Here is a 17,583-nt window from a genome sequence, read left to right as displayed (position 1 = left end):
TGACTATGATATAAAGTTATTTTATTTACTAAGTATACATTTGAAAGCAGCAATTAGAAATTTATATGACTCATAGATTAGTATTAGTATTAACCCTTTGCACTCTAGCATTATTTTCACTGTCTTCCTCATGCAATCCAGCTCTATTAATCAAGCAAATGACTATTTGAAATGTGATGTTCAAAAATTATTTATTTTCAGGTTTATATGAGCTAATATATAACACAGCATGACAAAACAGTCATACTGTTTTATATATTAGCTCTAATGCAATATTTTTGTATAAAAGCTCTAATGCAATATTTTTGTATAAAAGCTCTAATGCAATATTTCTTTCTAGAAGAAATTCACAAAACCTATCCAGATAATTGACGATGTTTTTTACTTTACAGCCCTGTAAATTGAATGAATTCCTTGTTTGTACTTTTGTGGATGGGCAGAGATGCAAATTCTTGTTAAAATTTAATTCTCTGTCTTCAGAACAGGATTTCTTTATATCAGTTTATTCATTTAGTCACATGTTGACGATAATTCAAAAAATCTCCTTTAGTTCATTTAGTGAAACCTAAAGCCAGTCACACCATGTTGTAGACATGTATAGTATTTTATGCAGGACAGCTTCAGAACTTTAGTGCAATTCTGCCATGGTACACTGTGATGATACAGATGTGTAATGTGTTTGTTCAGTGAAAGTGTTGTTGTGATGTTTAGTTGTTTCTGGTCACTTAGTCACCCGGAAGGTAATCTGAAAATCTACCCAGTGTCTGTCTACATCACGAGGAGGTGGTTCGCTACTAATTATGTACCATAGCCTACCTTAGCAAACTTGTATGCCGGTCCTGAAATGGACAATATCCTGCAGCAACTAAAGGTAGTACAATACCGGTGGGTGCCGGCCATCCCATGATTAAGACAGCCAACGTCTCAACTACCAGCAAAAAAAAAAAAATAAAATGAAATAAAATAAAATAAAGGAGGAAAGAAAAGGAATAACGGAGAAGTTAGACAATATTATAAAATAGAAAAGCTGTGCGATTTGCAGGTGCAACTAAGCAACATTAACCAAACCAATACAATACAGTACAATAAATAAAGTCATTAATTCTAAATCAATCAATTATAATTGATTGATTTTGACTTAATTGACTTAGACTTAAATAAGTTCCCTTGTATAAGGCAATGGTCAGGCCACACCTAGAGTACTGTATACAGGTCTGGAGGCCTCATTTCAAGAAGGATGTAGAGCTTCTGGAATGAGTACAGAGAAGGGCAACAAGATTAGTGAATGGAACAAAGGGGTGCTCTTACGAAGAAAGGCTTAAGTTTTGCAAATTACAGAGTCTGGAGACTAGGCACCAGCGAGGTGATCTGATAGAGGTGTATAAAGCATTGAATGGTTTGAGCATGCTCAATGCTGATGGGATTCTTCCTCTCGCTCAGAATAATCACCTGAGAGGGCATAAATTCAAATTGAGGAAAGACAGATGTAGGATAGACATGCGGAAATTTGCCTTTAGCCAGCGAGTGGTTGGTTGGTTGGTTGGTGGAACAGACTTCCATCCCTTGTCGTGGAAGTTGATAGCCTAAATAAGTTTAAGGCTCAGCTGGACAGGTATTTTGAATGAACAGAGGGGTGAAGTGGAAGTGGTTTTTTTTTTTTTTTTTGGCTGATGCTGCATAAGCTTGCTTTCTTGCATCAAATGCCTCTACTAATGCTAATGCTAAAGTCTAAATCAATCAATTATAATTGATTGATTTAGACTTAATGTAATTCTTACAATCAATAAGCTATAATAATAGAATTAACAGACAAATCTTAAAAGTTTAGTTGACTAGTTGACAGTAGTTTGCAAGTCACAATAACCATCCAAAACATTGCATAAGTACTTTCAGTGAAAACTACAATTCGACTTGCAGTTTATGAAGATTTTAGATTATTGGTTGGTAGAAATCGTGTCTTCCATAACGAGTTCTCAACAGGAAACATCTTGCAGTGCTTGAAAGTTATTTTTAGAAGACTCAAATATATATTCTTGACTAGGTAAGACAGGACCAGTGCTCATAAATAATCTTTGCCTAGAGGATGCTATAAGCTGGACAGTAGAATAATATATAGAGAACATCCTCAAGAGTGCCACCCAAACAAAATTGTGTTGTAGAAAGGTTGAAATAAAATAACTTAGTATTAATTGAGCCATGGTTTGAAAGGATATGAAAATGAAAAAAAAGGAGTGAGCTTGGAGTGAACCACTGCAAAGTAGTCTTGATGAAAATGGAGACAGACGGGAAAACTTTAATATAAGTAGTTCTACCTTTGGATGAGGAAGAACAAAGTTCTTGCCAATGAGAAATTAAAATTTTGAAACAAGAGATTATCTCCCTGAAGTATCTCCTGAATGTTTGGAAATATTTAGGAGGTACTTCAGGGTCAATTAAAATGCCATCAAATTCATAAGAATGACCTTGTTAGATATAATAAGAAAGCCCTCAGTATACTAAAAGAAAATCAAGGGAAAGGGTACCACAGCAAGAAGAATTTGGAGATGGAGTGACAGGCATTAACAAGGACAAGAAGGAAAGTATGCTGAATAGAATTAAGCTTTCATTGAACTGTATGGTACAATGAAACCAGGCTCCAGCCTCATAAGTAACAATAGGAAAAACAACAGCATTTCCTGTTGAGATGTTCTCAACAGGAAACATCTTGCAGTGCTTGAAAGTTATTTTTAGAAGACTCAAATATATATTCTTGACTAGGTAAGACAGGACCAGTGCTCATAAATAATCTTTGCCTAGAGGATGCTATAAGCTGGACAGTAGAATAATATATAGAGAACATCCTCAAGAGTGCCACCCAAACAAAATTGTGTTGTAGAAAGGTTGAAATAAAATAACTTAGTATTAATTGAGCCATGGTTTGAAAGGATATGAAAATGAAAAAAAAGGAGTGAGCTTGGAGTGAACCACTGCAAAGTAGTCTTGATGAAAATGGAGACAGACGGGAAAACTTTAATATAAGTAGTTCTACCTTTGGATGAGGAAGAACAAAGTTCTTGCCAATGAGAAATTAAAATTTTGAAACGAGATTATCTCCCTGAAGTATCTCCTGAATGTTTGGAAATATTTAGGAGGTACTTCAGGGTCAATTAAAATGCCATCAAATTCATAAGAATGACCTTGTTAGATATAATAAGAAAGCCCTCAGTATACTAAAAGAAAATCAAGGGAAAGGGTACCACAGCAAGAAGAATTTGGAGATGGAGTGACAGGCATTAACAAGGACAAGAAGGAAAGTATGCTGAATAGAATTAAGCTTTCATTGAACTGTATGGTACAATGAAACCAGGCTCCAGCCTCATAAGTAACAATAGGAAAAACAACAGCATTTCCTGTTGAGATGTTCTCAACAGGAAACATCTTGCAGTGCTTGAAAGTTATTTTTAGAAGACTCAAATATATATTCTTGACTAGGTAAGACAGGACCAGTGCTCATAAATAATCTTTGCCTAGAGGATGCTATAAGCTGGACAGTAGAATAATATATAGAGAACATCCTCAAGAGTGCCACCCAAACAAAATTGTGTTGTAGAAAGGTTGAAATAAAATAACTTAGTATTAATTGAGCCATGGTTTGAAAGGATATGAAAATGAAAAAAAAGGAGTGAGCTTGGAGTGAACCACTGCAAAGTAGTCTTGATGAAAATGGAGACAGACGGGAAAACTTTAATATAAGTAGTTCTACCTTTGGATGAGGAAGAACAAAGTTCTTGCCAATGAGAAATTAAAATTTTGAAACGAGATTATCTCCCTGAAGTATCTCCTGAATGTTTGGAAATATTTAGGAGGTACTTCAGGGTCAATTAAAATGCCATCAAATTCATAAGAATGACCTTGTTAGATATAATAAGAAAGCCCTCAGTATACTAAAAGAAAATCAAGGGAAAGGGTACCACAGCAAGAAGAATTTGGAGATGGAGTGACAGGCATTAACAAGGACAAGAAGGAAAGTACGCTGAATAGAATTAAGCTTTCATTGAACTGTATGGTACAATGAAACCAGGCTCCAGCCTCATAAGTAACAATAGGAAAAACAACAGCATTGTACATGAGACAAAGGGTTTTTGCACTAAGCCCTCACTTCTGCCTAGGAATATGAAGAACATTGATATAAACTTTTTAATTTTATCTGCAAAATGAGTAATATAGAGTAGAAATGTTAGTCGATTGTCAACTTTAAGACTCAGATATTTAGTTGTTGTCATGAAAGGAATAGACTGTTATTAATTTTGTTGAGCAAAGGTTTATTTGAAGAAAGACAACACTTAGAAACCATCAGACAAGTTTTGGATGGAAAGATTTTTAATTTAGCATTAGCATTAGTAGAGACATACGATGCAAGAAAGCAAGCTTATGCAGCATCAGCCAAAAAAAAAAAAACACTTCCACTTCACCCCACCGTTCGTTCGAAATACCTGTCCAGCTGAGCCTTAAATTTATTTAGGCTATCAACTTCCGCAACAAGGGATGGAAGTCTGTTCCACCAACCAACTACCCGCTGGCTAAAGGCAAATTTCTGCACATCTATCCTACATCTGTCTTTCCTCAATTTGAATTCATGTCCTCTCAGGTGATTATGCTGAGCAAGAGGAAAAATCCCATCAGCATTGAGCATGCTCAAACCATTCAAGGTTTTATACACCTCTATCAGATCACCTCGCTGGTGCCTAGTCTCCAGACACTGTAATTTGCAAAACTTAAGCCTTTCTTCGTAAGAGCAACACTTTGTTCCATTCACTAATCTTGTTGCCCTTCTCTGTACTCGTTCCAGCAGCTCTACATCCTTCTTGAAATGAGGCCTCCAGACCTGTATACAGTACTCAAGGTGTGGCCTGACCATTGCCTTGTACAAGGGAATATTCACCTCCTTTTCCCTGCTAGAAAAATTCCTGTGTATCATTGACAAGACACCATGAGCTACTCTTGCAGCCCGTCTGCGCTGCTCAGAGAACTTCATATCTCCCTGCACAATTACCCCCAGGTCCTTTTCATTCTCTACAACTGTCAGTGTTGTTACGTTGTGTTCAGTGTTGTTAGTTGATACGTTGCTCTGGGGTTGCTGTTTCCCATATGTAGTACTTTACATTTGTCAATGTTAAACTTCATTTGCCACCTCTCAGCCCATCTGCTCAACCTTTCTAGATCCTGTTGCAGCAGCATAGCGTCAGTAGTGTCCTTAACAACCCTACCAACCTTTGTATCGTCTGCAAACTTGGACATTAAGCTTGATATACTATCATCAATATTATTTATAAATACAGAAAGCAATAATGGACCCAACACTGAACCCTGAAGGACTCCACTAATAACATTAGTCCACGATGAGCAGTGTCCATTGATTACCACTCTGTCTTCTCCCCCTCAACCACCCCTTAGCAGCATAGCAGCAATTTGCCTCCAATGCCACACTGCTCCAATTTGTGCAGCAGTCTTCCATGTGCAACAGTATCAAAAGCCTTTCTAAGATCCAAGTATATAATATCAAAGTTATTCCCTGCATTCAGTTCTTTTGTGACTGCATCATAGTATCCAATCAAATTGGTCAGGCAAGACTTCCCCTTAACAGAACCATGCTGTGTCCGAGCTATAACTGAAGTCTTGTCTAGATGATCCTGCAGTGCTTCTTTAACAAGTGCCTCCATTATTTTTCCTGGAACAGAAGTTATAATAAAAGGTCTATAATTACTCGTGTCGCCCTTTGACCCTCCTTTGTGAATTGGGGTCACAGTTTCACATCTCCAGTCTATGGGTACCTCCCCTGAGTTCAAGGAAGCTCTCATAATTATGGCTAAGGGTTTGCTAACTGCCTTTGCATCCCATCCACCCCAGGTGCCTTTCTTGTGTTTATCTTCAACAATTTCTCCTCCCCTTTACTCTCAGTTATTACAAGATTATTTAGCTTACTGCCAGAGTTGAATACACCTCTGTCATTCCCCTCCCTGAATAACTCCTCATGTGTGAATGTCGATGCAAAATATTCATTTAGTTTGTTAGCTACCTGAGAAGGATCATCAACAGTTGAACCATCGATATCAAGTGGACCAATCTTTTCGGTATTTATCAGTGATATTTGATGAAGGTATATATCAGGGGTAATGTCTAAATTTGCAGACAATACGAAGGTTTGCAAGGTTGTTAATGACAGTAATGATAGTGCGCCACTGCAACAGGATCTGGAAAATTTGAGCAGTTGGGCTGAGAGGTGCCAACTGAAGTTTAACATTGATAAATGTAAAGTACTGCTATGGTATCAGTAACACCAGAGTAACATACAAACTGACTGGGTAGTACCACACTCAGAGTAGTGGAGAATGAAGAGGACCTGGGGGTTATTGTGCAGTCAGATATGAAGTTTTCTGAGCAGTGCAAAAAGGCTGTATATCATTGACAATGATGTCTTGTCAATGATATACACGAATTTTGCTAGCAGGGATAAGGGGATGATTGTCCTCTTGTATAAGGCAATGGTTTGGCCACATCTTCAGTACTGTAGACAGGCTAGAGGCCTCATTTTAGGAATGATGTAGAGCTGCTGGAATGAGTACAGAGAAGGGCAACGATATTGTTGAGTGGAACAAAGGGTTAGTGTTACCAGTGAAGGCTTAAGTACTGGAAATTGCAGCTTCTGGAGACTAGGCACCAGTGAGGTGATGTAATTGAGTTGTATAAGGCCTTGAATGGATTGAGCAAGCTCAGTTCTAATGGGATTGTTCTTGTCTCTCAGATTACTAACCTGAGGGGGCAAAAATTCAAGTTGAGGGAAGACATTTGTGGAATGGATGTGTGGAAATTTGCCTTTAGTGAGCAGGTGGTTGATTGTTGGAAAAAACTGCCATCTTTTGTAGTGGAGGTCAGCAACTTATATAAGTTCAAGGCAGAACTAGACAAACATTGGGGCAAGGGATGGGTGAAATGGGAAAGATGTTCGTTTTACTGATGCTATATGAGCATGCTTTCGTGCATAGTATGCATCTACTAATGCTAATATTGATAAATTAAACAAAGAGCTACATGGCAGTGATACTGACTGGTGTCTTCCTCTGCTAGCATTATCCTTAAAAAATTATAGCTTTAAATAAGAAATTAAAACTAATTATTTATAATTTTAAATTTCCCATAGTCTTTTTCATTCCAAATTTTTATAAAACATATGTCACATTCATATTTATTATTTCTTATAAAAATAGCTGTGTTCACCTTTCTGGATTTACATTAGAACAATTACTTGAGTATTTTACATAACAACAAAATTATTCCTAAAAACATTAATCTAATAAATTACAAAATTTTCAAACTTTTGATTTCCATAATCTGTTGACTAGTGTAAATGTGGATAATTTAAATACAGTACTTTTATTAATTTTCCATAAATATATATATATATATATATAACTGTATACTGTATTATGTTACAATAAAAAGAAATGGAAGTATGCTAGTAGTGTGGCAGACCATTAGAGTGAAGAATTTAACATGCAAAAGTAAGGTTAAAGTAATGTTGGGGAAACATTATTTAGGAAATAGAATCCTAATTAAATGAAAATTTAGCAGCGTCCCCCTTATTGAATAGTGAAGGAAGGTTAAATAGAGAACGGAGTAGAACAAGCTATAAAAACGAATTGAATAGGAAAGACTAACCATTATGCTTCATCTCAAGGTGAGGTTTGGGGGAACTGCTCCAGATGTGCGAACAATATTCCGTAGTAGGGTGGATTTGTGCAGAATGAACAGCTGTTTGGAAGAAAAGTAACGCAAAGAGCAAAAGAGAAAAACCCAGTTTTTCAGATGCAGAGGAAGCAATAATTGTGATGTGCTTATGCAAAGAGAAATTTGAAGTGGATAATCCTTAATAGAGATATGTGATCTTGTCTAGAAATCTGAGTGTCATCAAAGATAAGCATAGGAAGAGAAGAATCCTTTTTTCATGATATAAGACAGGATTGAGTTTTAGAAGGATTGAAATCAACTAAGTTATCTTTACCCTACGGAAGAATAACCTGAAGATCAGCATTTAAGGAATTGGTAGTGGATATTGGAGAAGTTGAAGCTGTTTGTGCACTGCAAGGTTTCTCAAACTGGAAAGTGGAATGCAATGTGCTATATTCAGCGAAACTATGGATAGGATTTCCGGTCAGTGGAAGAAGGTCATTAATACATAAGAGGAAAAGAGGGTGAGAAAGAACTGAATCTTGAGGAACATTAGCATTAGTGGAGAAGTTAGAAGACAGAGAGCCATCTACCATTACCTGCAGTGATCAGTCAGAGAGAAAACTTAAACAATTGTAAAACCATGAGATGGAAACTTATTTAGAAGACTTTTATGGCAAACAAGGTAAAAAGCCTTTGAAATGTAAAGAGCAACTGCTCGAGTTTCACCAAACTTTTCCATTTAATTTGTACGATGGGTAACTTAAGCCAGAATATCATTAATGGCTGACTGAATCCATACTGGCGATCGTTGATCAGATGGAAGGTTTCTAGATAGTTTAAGAGTTGGCAGTTAATTGATTTTCCATTACCGGGATGATAACTGGATGGGAGGGATTTGTCATCCTTTTTATGAACTAGCAGGATATGAGCAAATTTCTAAGCACAAGGGAAAACATCTTTGAAATAAAAAAGTGAAAAAAAAGGCAACACAGAACATTAGTAAGTTCAGGAGCACGAGTTTTAAGAACTAGTGGAGAAATACGGTCAGTACGTGGAGGTTAGCATCAAGATTATTCAAAATCCTTGTGACATCCTTTTGATGGAAGAGCACAGGAGGCATTGAATGGAGCATGCTGAGAAAAGTAGGAGGTGGTTTACGAAGATCATCAATACATGAGTTGGAAGAAAAGTAGGATGCTAGCAGGTCAGCTTTATCCTTGGCTGAAGTGGCAATAGAAGCAGCTCGTTTTGAGAAAGGTGGGATAGAGATGGGAAAAAGTTGTAGCCAGTAGCATTGGAAGAGACCAGAATGCTGGACTGCCATTTGAACCTAGAGATATGGATACAAGCCAATTGCGATGTGCAACATTCTTATTTTGAACAGCCTTCACACATTGGAAAACCAAGGTTTAGATAAAAGATGAGATTTTGAGTTTGGCTTAGGAATAAAGAATTTAATTCCTACAAAAATAATTTCGCTGTCACAGTCTGAGCAAACATTGACAACAGTAATCCAACCAATGAAAGATGAAAAGAAATCTTGCAGATCATCCCATATTGCATTCTTGTAATGACTAACAACATGAGATTGAGAATGGCCAAGAGAAAAAGGCTCCATTGGAAAAGAGACAATCACCAAGTTGTGATCTGAGATGCCTAGAGGACGACTCACCTCGACTGTGTACTTAGAAGGATTGTTTTTTTTTTAAAGATCAAGCGTGTTGGCCGCTTGTTTATTATTGTCTGGTATTCTTTTAGGTAAATGAACAATGTGTGCGATGTTATTAGTAATTGCAAAAGCCTCAGCATTTCAATCGGCTGGGTCCGTGTAACTAGAAAACAGAAGCCAGCTGGAGTTGTAGACATTAAAATAGCAAAGAAAAATTACCTCAATGTTAGAAAGTTGGACGTGAGAAAGTCAAGTTTCAAAGAGTTCCAAGTGATTAGTTTATTTGGGAGAACGATAGAGGCAACAGATAAATTTGACAGAATGTGGCAGAGAGATTTTAAGGCAGACAATTGAAGATCAAAAAGGAGATTCCAAATTACTAAATCTGTGACAGGGAATATCAGAACAGACATATCCACAGGTACCACCTTTGAAGCGAAAGGAATCATACAGAAAATAATTGGCATTAGCAGAGGCATATGGTGCAAGAAAGAAAGCTTATACAGCATCAGCCAAAAAAAAAACCTTCCAATTTTGCCCATCCGGTCACTCCAAAATGTTTGTCTAGTTCAGTCTTATTTAATTTGTCAACTTTCACAACAGCAGATGGAGGTCTGTTCCAGCAGTCAACTACCTGCTGGCTAAAGGCAAACTTCCACACATCTATTCTACAACTGTCTTTCCTCAATTTGAATCTATGCCCCCTCAGGTTCTTAGTCTTAGCAAGGAAGTATCCTATCAGCATTGAGACTACTCAAACCATTCAAGGCCTTATACATCTAAATCAGATCACCTCGCAGGTGCCTAGTCTCCAGATTCTGCAACTTGCAGAACTTAAGCCTTTCTTTGTAAGCACACCCATTTGTTCCTCTCGCCAATCTTGTTGCCCCTCTCTGTACTCGTTCTAGAAACTCTGCATCATTCCTAAAATGAGGCCTGAAGACCTGTATACATTACTCAAAGTGTGGCCTAACCATTGCCTTATACAAAGGGATAATCACCTCCTTGTCTCTGCTAGCAGAATTCCTATATATCATTGACAAAACTCCATGACCTGCTCTTGCTACCCGTCATCACTGCTCAGAGAACTTCTGCACAATTACCCCCATGTCTTTTTCATTCTCCACCTCTCTGAGTGTAGTATCACACAGTTGGCACATTTATCTTGGGTTACTGCTAGCTATATGCAGTACTTTGCATTTGTCAATTTTAAACTTTAGTTACCACTTCTCAGCCCATCTGTCTAACTTTTCTAGATCCTATTGCAGTAGCATACTGTCTTTAATGCCATTAACAACTCTGCCAACCTTTGTGTCATCTGCAAACTTGGACATTAAGCCTGATATACCTTCTTCAATATCATTGAGAAATACCGAAAACAATGGGCCCAGAACCGAACTGTGGGGGACTCCACTAATAATATTAGTTTGCATAGAGAAGTGTCCATTTATTGTTATTATTATTATTAGCCATATGGTGAAATTTATTACCACTCTCTGCCATCTCCCACTCTAACATCCCTTTATCCATTGCATCAACTTGCCCTTAATGCCATACTGCTCCAATTTGTACAGCAGGCTTCCATGTGCAACAGAAGCTTTCCTGAAAATTATTTTTTGCATTCAGTTTCCATATTGTAGTATCCAATCAAATTGGTCAGACAAGACTTCCCCTTAACAAATCCATACTGTGTCTGAACTATTACTGCAGTCTTGTCCAGCTGATCCGGTGTTGCCTCTTTAACCTGTGACTCCATTATTTTTTCCAGAACAGAAGTTAAACTAACAGGTCTATAATTATTTGTTTCACCCTTTGGAACCCCCTTTGTGAATTGGGGGTACATTTGCACATCTCCAGTCCATGGGGACCTTCCCTGAATCTAAGGATACTCTCGTAATTATGGCTGAAGGTTTGCTAACTTCCCTCACTGCCTCCTTCAATATAACTGGATACATTCCATCCACTCCGGTTGCCTTTTTTATGTTTAACTTCAACAATTTCTCCTCCACTTTGCTCTCAGTTATTACAAAATCACTTAGCTCCCTGTTAGAGTTTGATAAACTTCTGGCATTCCCCTCCTTGAATAACTCCTCATGTGTGAATGTACATGCAAAATACTCATTCAGTTTATCAGCTGTTTGAGCAGGATCATTAGTAGTTGAACCATTTATGCTAAGTGGATCAATCTGATTCATCCCCCTTCCTTCTACAGTTTACATAATTAAAGAATTTTGTGTTGAGGAATTCTCTTTATATTTAGAGTTCTAGTTCTTAAAATTCTTTCAAGTGGCAATAACAACTATGTGAACACTGGTTAAGGTTGACTTAATTTATTAATGTTAGTTTATTTCAGTGTAATGTTTATTTAAAATAAATTTTCCTTAATGAGAATATACATTACATTATTGTGACTTTTAATATTTGAAAATATCTCATTGCTGATTATTGTTTCATTTTTTCAGCCAGAGAGGACACAGGGAAGCTTTAACCCACTTAAAGAAAAAGACCGAAGTAGTGCCAAAGGTTTAAAAAAAAAAAAAAATTTTTTTTTTTCCCATTTCTTTGTAGATTTATTTTATTATATATATATATATATATATATATATATATATATAGGTTGTATTTTATTATCAGCAAGAGTGATTTCAGCAAAAAGTATTATTATGCCACAGAAAAAATTCGTTGGCTGGGTTCTCTTAATGAACTTTAAGGGAGAGTTCAGATCTTTGAGGAAAAGGGTGTGAGGGCACGGACCAAGTGCATTTTATTAATTAACCTACTGATATTTGTGTGAAATCATATACACGAAACTTTGAGGGTCATTTTGACTCTTCAAAACAGATCGATTAAACTGTTTATAGAAAAACCGTGATGAAAATTCATCCTGGAAAGCACTGTGTCATTTACTCCTGAGTGAAGAGAGTTGTGAGTTGTTTTAAAGTGGTGTGGATGGGGGTGGTACATAGATGAAATGGTTCCCGTAATGCCTACCAATTTTACATATTAATGTAATGAGAGCAACCTTACATATTAAATGTAAATGTAGATTCATTAAAGAAGAAGATTTGAACTCTTAGGTCATTTATTTTCATTATTTGTTGTGCATGGCTGTGGTTTTGGAAATGAGTTTTAGTGGTTTGGAATTTTTTTACTTATTAATTTTTTTAAAATTTAATTTAGATATGTACATATAGAAGGTGATACAGAATTAAATTAGACATCATAAATTCAATGATGGATTCCTGAAAACAAAAGAAAATAAAATTCTTAGGAGTATTTTTTGAAAATGACATAGTTTTTAATGAAAATGAACATAAATTTTCATGCCACTTCTGGTGTCAGATAAAAATGGTGCCAAGCCAACATGATTACACTAGGTTAAAGTAAATAATGTAAAATATACACATTTTCAATCCTGCCCAGACACGATAGGAGGGAATATATGTTCAGAGCCTTGTCAATCAATTCGGTCCTGGAGAAAATGTGCAAGGCTCATGGGGTAGAATTTATCTCAGTGTAGTCTGTGCTTTTTAACAGGAAAGACGGCATGCCTCCGTAGCCAGGCGGGAAGGAGCAGCAGTGCATGGCACAAGCTTCTTGATTAGACCGGGGTTCGAGCTCGTCACCACCAAATATGGAGGATGCGGAAAGGTCAGGGAATGACCACCGCATATTCCCAGAGCAATATGGCCTTAGTTGCTAATGCTCCTAAAAACCAAATAACAAACAAACAAACAGGAAAGACTGTTTTTACAGGGATGTGGTATGGTTGAATAGAAGGGGTGCAAGAATATTTGCTGATGCTATCGAGACAGTGATAGGTGGGTCAGAAAACTGCTAGGTTGGAGGGATACACCCAGACTAATAGAGGCATCTAGAATACAGCAGGCCCCTGTTATAACGCGGTTCGCTTTATGCTGATTCGCTATAACGCTGTTCTTATATTATAACCCGTATCTGACTATAACGCTGTCACAGATCACTATAACGCTCTTTTACAGATTGCATTTTTTGCATATTTAACGAAATCATTTCATTTGAAAATGAAAATGAATATAAAAATACGGTTAAAACGTTTCCCACGGCGACTTGAGAAATATTTCCACCAGGGCTCCAACTCACAAATTTAAAAAAAACTTAGATTGCAACTTAAATAAACCCAAAAAAAACCTAGTTTTCATCATATAGTATAGCAACACAAATAAGATAAAACTTACCATGCAAAAATATCTTGTATTTAATTGTAATCAGAATTTTCATCCCATTCAGTTCCCTCCACATTTATTTTTTGAAGTTCTTTCATTTTTTTCAAACATTCTTCGTATCTTTAATGACAAGTTCCTTGTATGACTTCTTTTTTAGCATTAGCATTAGTAGAGGGATTTGATGCAAGAAAGCAAGCTTATGCAGCATCAGCCAAAAAAAAAAAAAAAAAAACCCACTTCCACTTCACCCCTCTGTTCGTTCAAAATACCTGTCCAGCTGAGCCTTAAACTTATTTAGGCTATCAACCTCCACCACAAGGGATGGAAGTCTGTTCCACCAACCAACCACCCGCTGGCTAAAGGCAAATTTCCGCACGTCTATCCTACATCTGTCTTTCCTCAATTTGAATTTATGCCCTCTCAGGTGATTTTTCTGAGCTAGAGGAAGAATCCCATCAGCATTGAGCATGCTTAAACCATTCAAGGCTTTATACACCTCTATCAGATCACCTCGCTGGTGCCTAGTCTCCAGACACTGTAATTTGCAAAACTTAAGCCTTTCTTCATAAGAGCACCCCTTTGTTCCATTCACTAATCTTGTTGCCCTTCTCTTTACTCGTTCCAGCAGCTCTACATCCTTCTTGAAATGAGGTCTCCAGACCTGTATACAGTACTCTAGGTGTGGCCTGACCATCGCCTTATACAATGGAATAATCACCTCCTTATCCCTGCTGGAAAAATTCCTGTATATCATTGACAATACTCCATGAGCTACTCTTGCAGCCCGTCTGTACTGCTCAGAGAACTTCATATCTGCCTGCACAACCACCCCCAAGTCCCTTTCATTCTCTACCACTGTCAGTGTAGTACCACAGAGTTGATACATTGCTCTGGGGTTGCTGTTTCCCATGTGTAGTACTTTACATTTATCAATGTTAAACTTCATTTGCCACCTCTCAGCCCATCTGCTCAACCTTTCCAGATCCTGTTGCAGCAGCTTAGTGTCAGTAGTGTCCTTGACAACCCTACCAACCTTTGTATCGTCTGCAAACTTGGACATTAAGCCCGATATACCATCATCAATATCATTTATAAATACAGAAAACAATAATGGACCCAACACTGAGCCCTGAGGGACTCCACTAATAACATCAGTCCACGATGAGCAGTGTCCATTGATTACCACTCTCTGTCTTCTCCCCCTCAACCACCCCTTTATCCATAGCAGCAATTTGCCTCCAATGTCACACTGCTCCAATTTGTGTAGCAGTCTTCCATGTGCAACAGTATCAAAAGCCTTTCTAAGATCCAAGTATATAATATCAAAGTTATTCCCTGCATCCAGTTCTTTTGTGACTGCATCATAGTATCCAATCAAGTTGGTCAGGCAAGACTTCCCCTTAACAAAACCATGCTGTGTCTGAGCTATAACTGAAGTCTTGTCTAAATGATCCTGCAGTGCTTCTTTAACCAGTGCCTCCATTAATTTTCCTGGAACAGAAGTTAAGCTCACAGGTCTATAATTACTTGTGTCAGCCTTTGATCCTCCTTTGTGAATTGGGGTCACATTTGCACATTTCCAGTCTATGGGTACCTCCCCTGAGTCCAAGGAAGCTCTCATAATTATGGCTAAGGGTTTGCTTACTTCCTTTGCCGCCTCCTTTAATATAACTGGATAGATCCCATCCACCCCGGGTGCCTTTCTTGTGTTTATCTTCAACAGTTTCTCCTCCACTTTACTCCCAGTTATTTCAAGATTCTGTAGCTTACTGCTAGAGTTGAATACACCTCTGGCATTCCCCTCGCTGAATAACTCCTCATGTGTGAATGTCGATGCAAAATATTCATTTAGTTTGTTAGCTACCTGAGCAGGATCATCAACACTTGACCCATCAATATCAAGTGGACCAATCTGATTCATCCCCTTCCGTCTAGAGTTTACATAAGTAAAGAACTCTTTGCTGTTTTTCTTTGCATCCCTTGCCAAGGATTTCTCATAATCTGCCTTCGCCTGCCTAACCTCCTTTGTAACTTGGTTGCATATCAACTTGTATCTATCATAGGCTTCTGTGTCATGTGTTAATTTGTATGTATCCCATGCATTTTCCTTCTCTGCCATATGCCTCATTAGTTCATCTGACATCCATTTTGGCCTAAACCTTGAACAGTATTTCTTAGTTGGTATGTAAAGCCTAGTAGCTTCCAAGATAAGTTCTTTGAATGCTTCCCATTTTGAATTTGCTGTTGGTAACATCATCAGTTGGTCCCACTGTATAGAATTTAAATACTGTCTCAGTCCATCGTAGTCGCCTTTACGGAAGCAATAACCCTTCCCTTTACCCCTAATGGTAGTTACCTCTTTGAGTAAATCCCACTTCAGCACACTGTGATCACTGCCACCTAGTGGTTCCTGTATCTCCAGATTCTTAATGCATGAAGAATCACTGCTGATAATCAAATCAAGAGTATTACTCCCTCTAGTTGCCTCCCGAACATGCTGATGTAGAAAACAATCATCCAATAAGTCCACAAAAGTCCTGCTAGTGTGTGAGTAACCAGCCCCCAAATTCCAGTCAATATCTGGGAAATTAAAATCTCCCATTATAAGACACTCTGATTTACTGGCCCACTCTATTTCCCTGTACAGTTCCTTATTATACTCATCAGAGTCATTAGGCCTATAGCACACTCCTACTCTCAATTTTGATCTCCCAATGTTTATGTCACACCAAACTGACTCCACACTGCACTGTCCAGCGATGTCGACTGGCTTCACTTCCTTGGTTTTTATGTGTTTCTTAAATAATAACATAACCCCTCCTCCCTTCCTATCTTGTCTATCCTTTCTGTAGACGTTGTACTCCCCAAATTGCAGTTCTGCATCCCTTATATCTGTGTGACACCACGTCTCTGATATCCCAACAATATCTGCCTTCGATGTTTTGAGCAATACCTCAAATTCATCAAATTTATTTACTAAACTCCTAGCATTGGTGTACACGCAAGTATACCTGCACCTGTTTCTTTTACCAATTCTGATTTAGGTTTCCATGAGTAGCAGTTTTGATTAGATCTATTTATCGCCTGTTTTGCCATTAGTCGATTTTTCACAGTTTCTGGTTTAAGGGAGTTTGTGGCTTTTGTTTTTATATGGTTTACTTGGGAGAAGATTCTTTCTACGCTTGCTGAAGAGTGAGGTAAAATAGTTAGACTGGTCATAAAGTTAGATAAAATCTCATATTTAGAATTATTAAAGCCATCTTTTACATTACGTAACAGATACCAAAATTCAGGAATGGTTTTGTAAGAGAATTCTAAATCTTGATTTAAACGAAATGATCTCCATTCATCATCTAGAAGATCTAGTTTGTCTTCAGAAACAAGGTGAGGGAACTGCATTGCTAAATGGAAAATTGAGCATGGCGAATTGGCACGATCATGTATAACTGCTGGGTCAAGAACATTGAGACTGGCGATAATTCCATCATCATTTAGAGGAAATCTTTTACTGATTTCCATACAAAGTTCAACAAGAAATTTTAAACAATCATTTTTAAACCTGCTTTCACTGTCACCAAGTGGTGTTGAATTTAATAAGGCCATACAACAGCCTCCCAAATATATTTTATTCAGAGGCTTATGATTTATTGTATTGCTTGGATAAATTTCAACCAGCTTGCACGAAGTAATGACTTCTTTTATGAAAAAACTAAGAATATTTTTATACTCAATTGAAACCACCGAATGAAGTAAGTGCAATCTGAAATGCTCAGATTGAAATTCAATATTCAGGCAGTTTATTTTCTCCAGTACATATCCTGAAAACAACAACATATGCTTAGTTCCTTTAGTGATCATAGTAAATATTCCCTGCACCATCGATTTTGTCAATTTTTGATTGAGACTGAAAATAAAGAACTAACGCATGCCACTGCTCAATAATAATTTTTATTACATTGCCACGGGATAACCAACGTCTTTGTGCTAATTTGGGGATTTTAT

General features: G+C 37.4%; 1 protein-coding gene across 2 annotated transcripts in view; it reads left to right on the top strand.

Moving 5' to 3' along the window:
• Window positions 1–17,583, top strand: part of LOC150085673 (endoplasmic reticulum-Golgi intermediate compartment protein 1-like) — a 285,607-nt gene that overhangs the window by 154,246 nt on the left and 113,778 nt on the right. For both annotated transcript variants that reach the window (XM_090374181.1, XM_090374180.1), the window contains exon 6: window positions 11,839–11,899. In XM_090374181.1, coding sequence (XP_090230307.1) covers window positions 11,839–11,899 — 61 coding nt within the window. The remainder of the gene's footprint in view (window positions 1–11,838; window positions 11,900–17,583) is intronic.

This window comes from Mastigoproctus giganteus, chromosome 5 (genome assembly GCF_048544385.1).
Source record: "Mastigoproctus giganteus isolate SK-2022 chromosome 5, ASM4854438v1, whole genome shotgun sequence".
In the NCBI taxonomy this organism is placed as follows: Eukaryota; Metazoa; Arthropoda; class Arachnida; order Uropygi; family Thelyphonidae; genus Mastigoproctus; species Mastigoproctus giganteus.
Note: the sequence above shows the minus strand (reverse complement) of the source record. Positions and strands in the feature narration are given on the sequence as shown.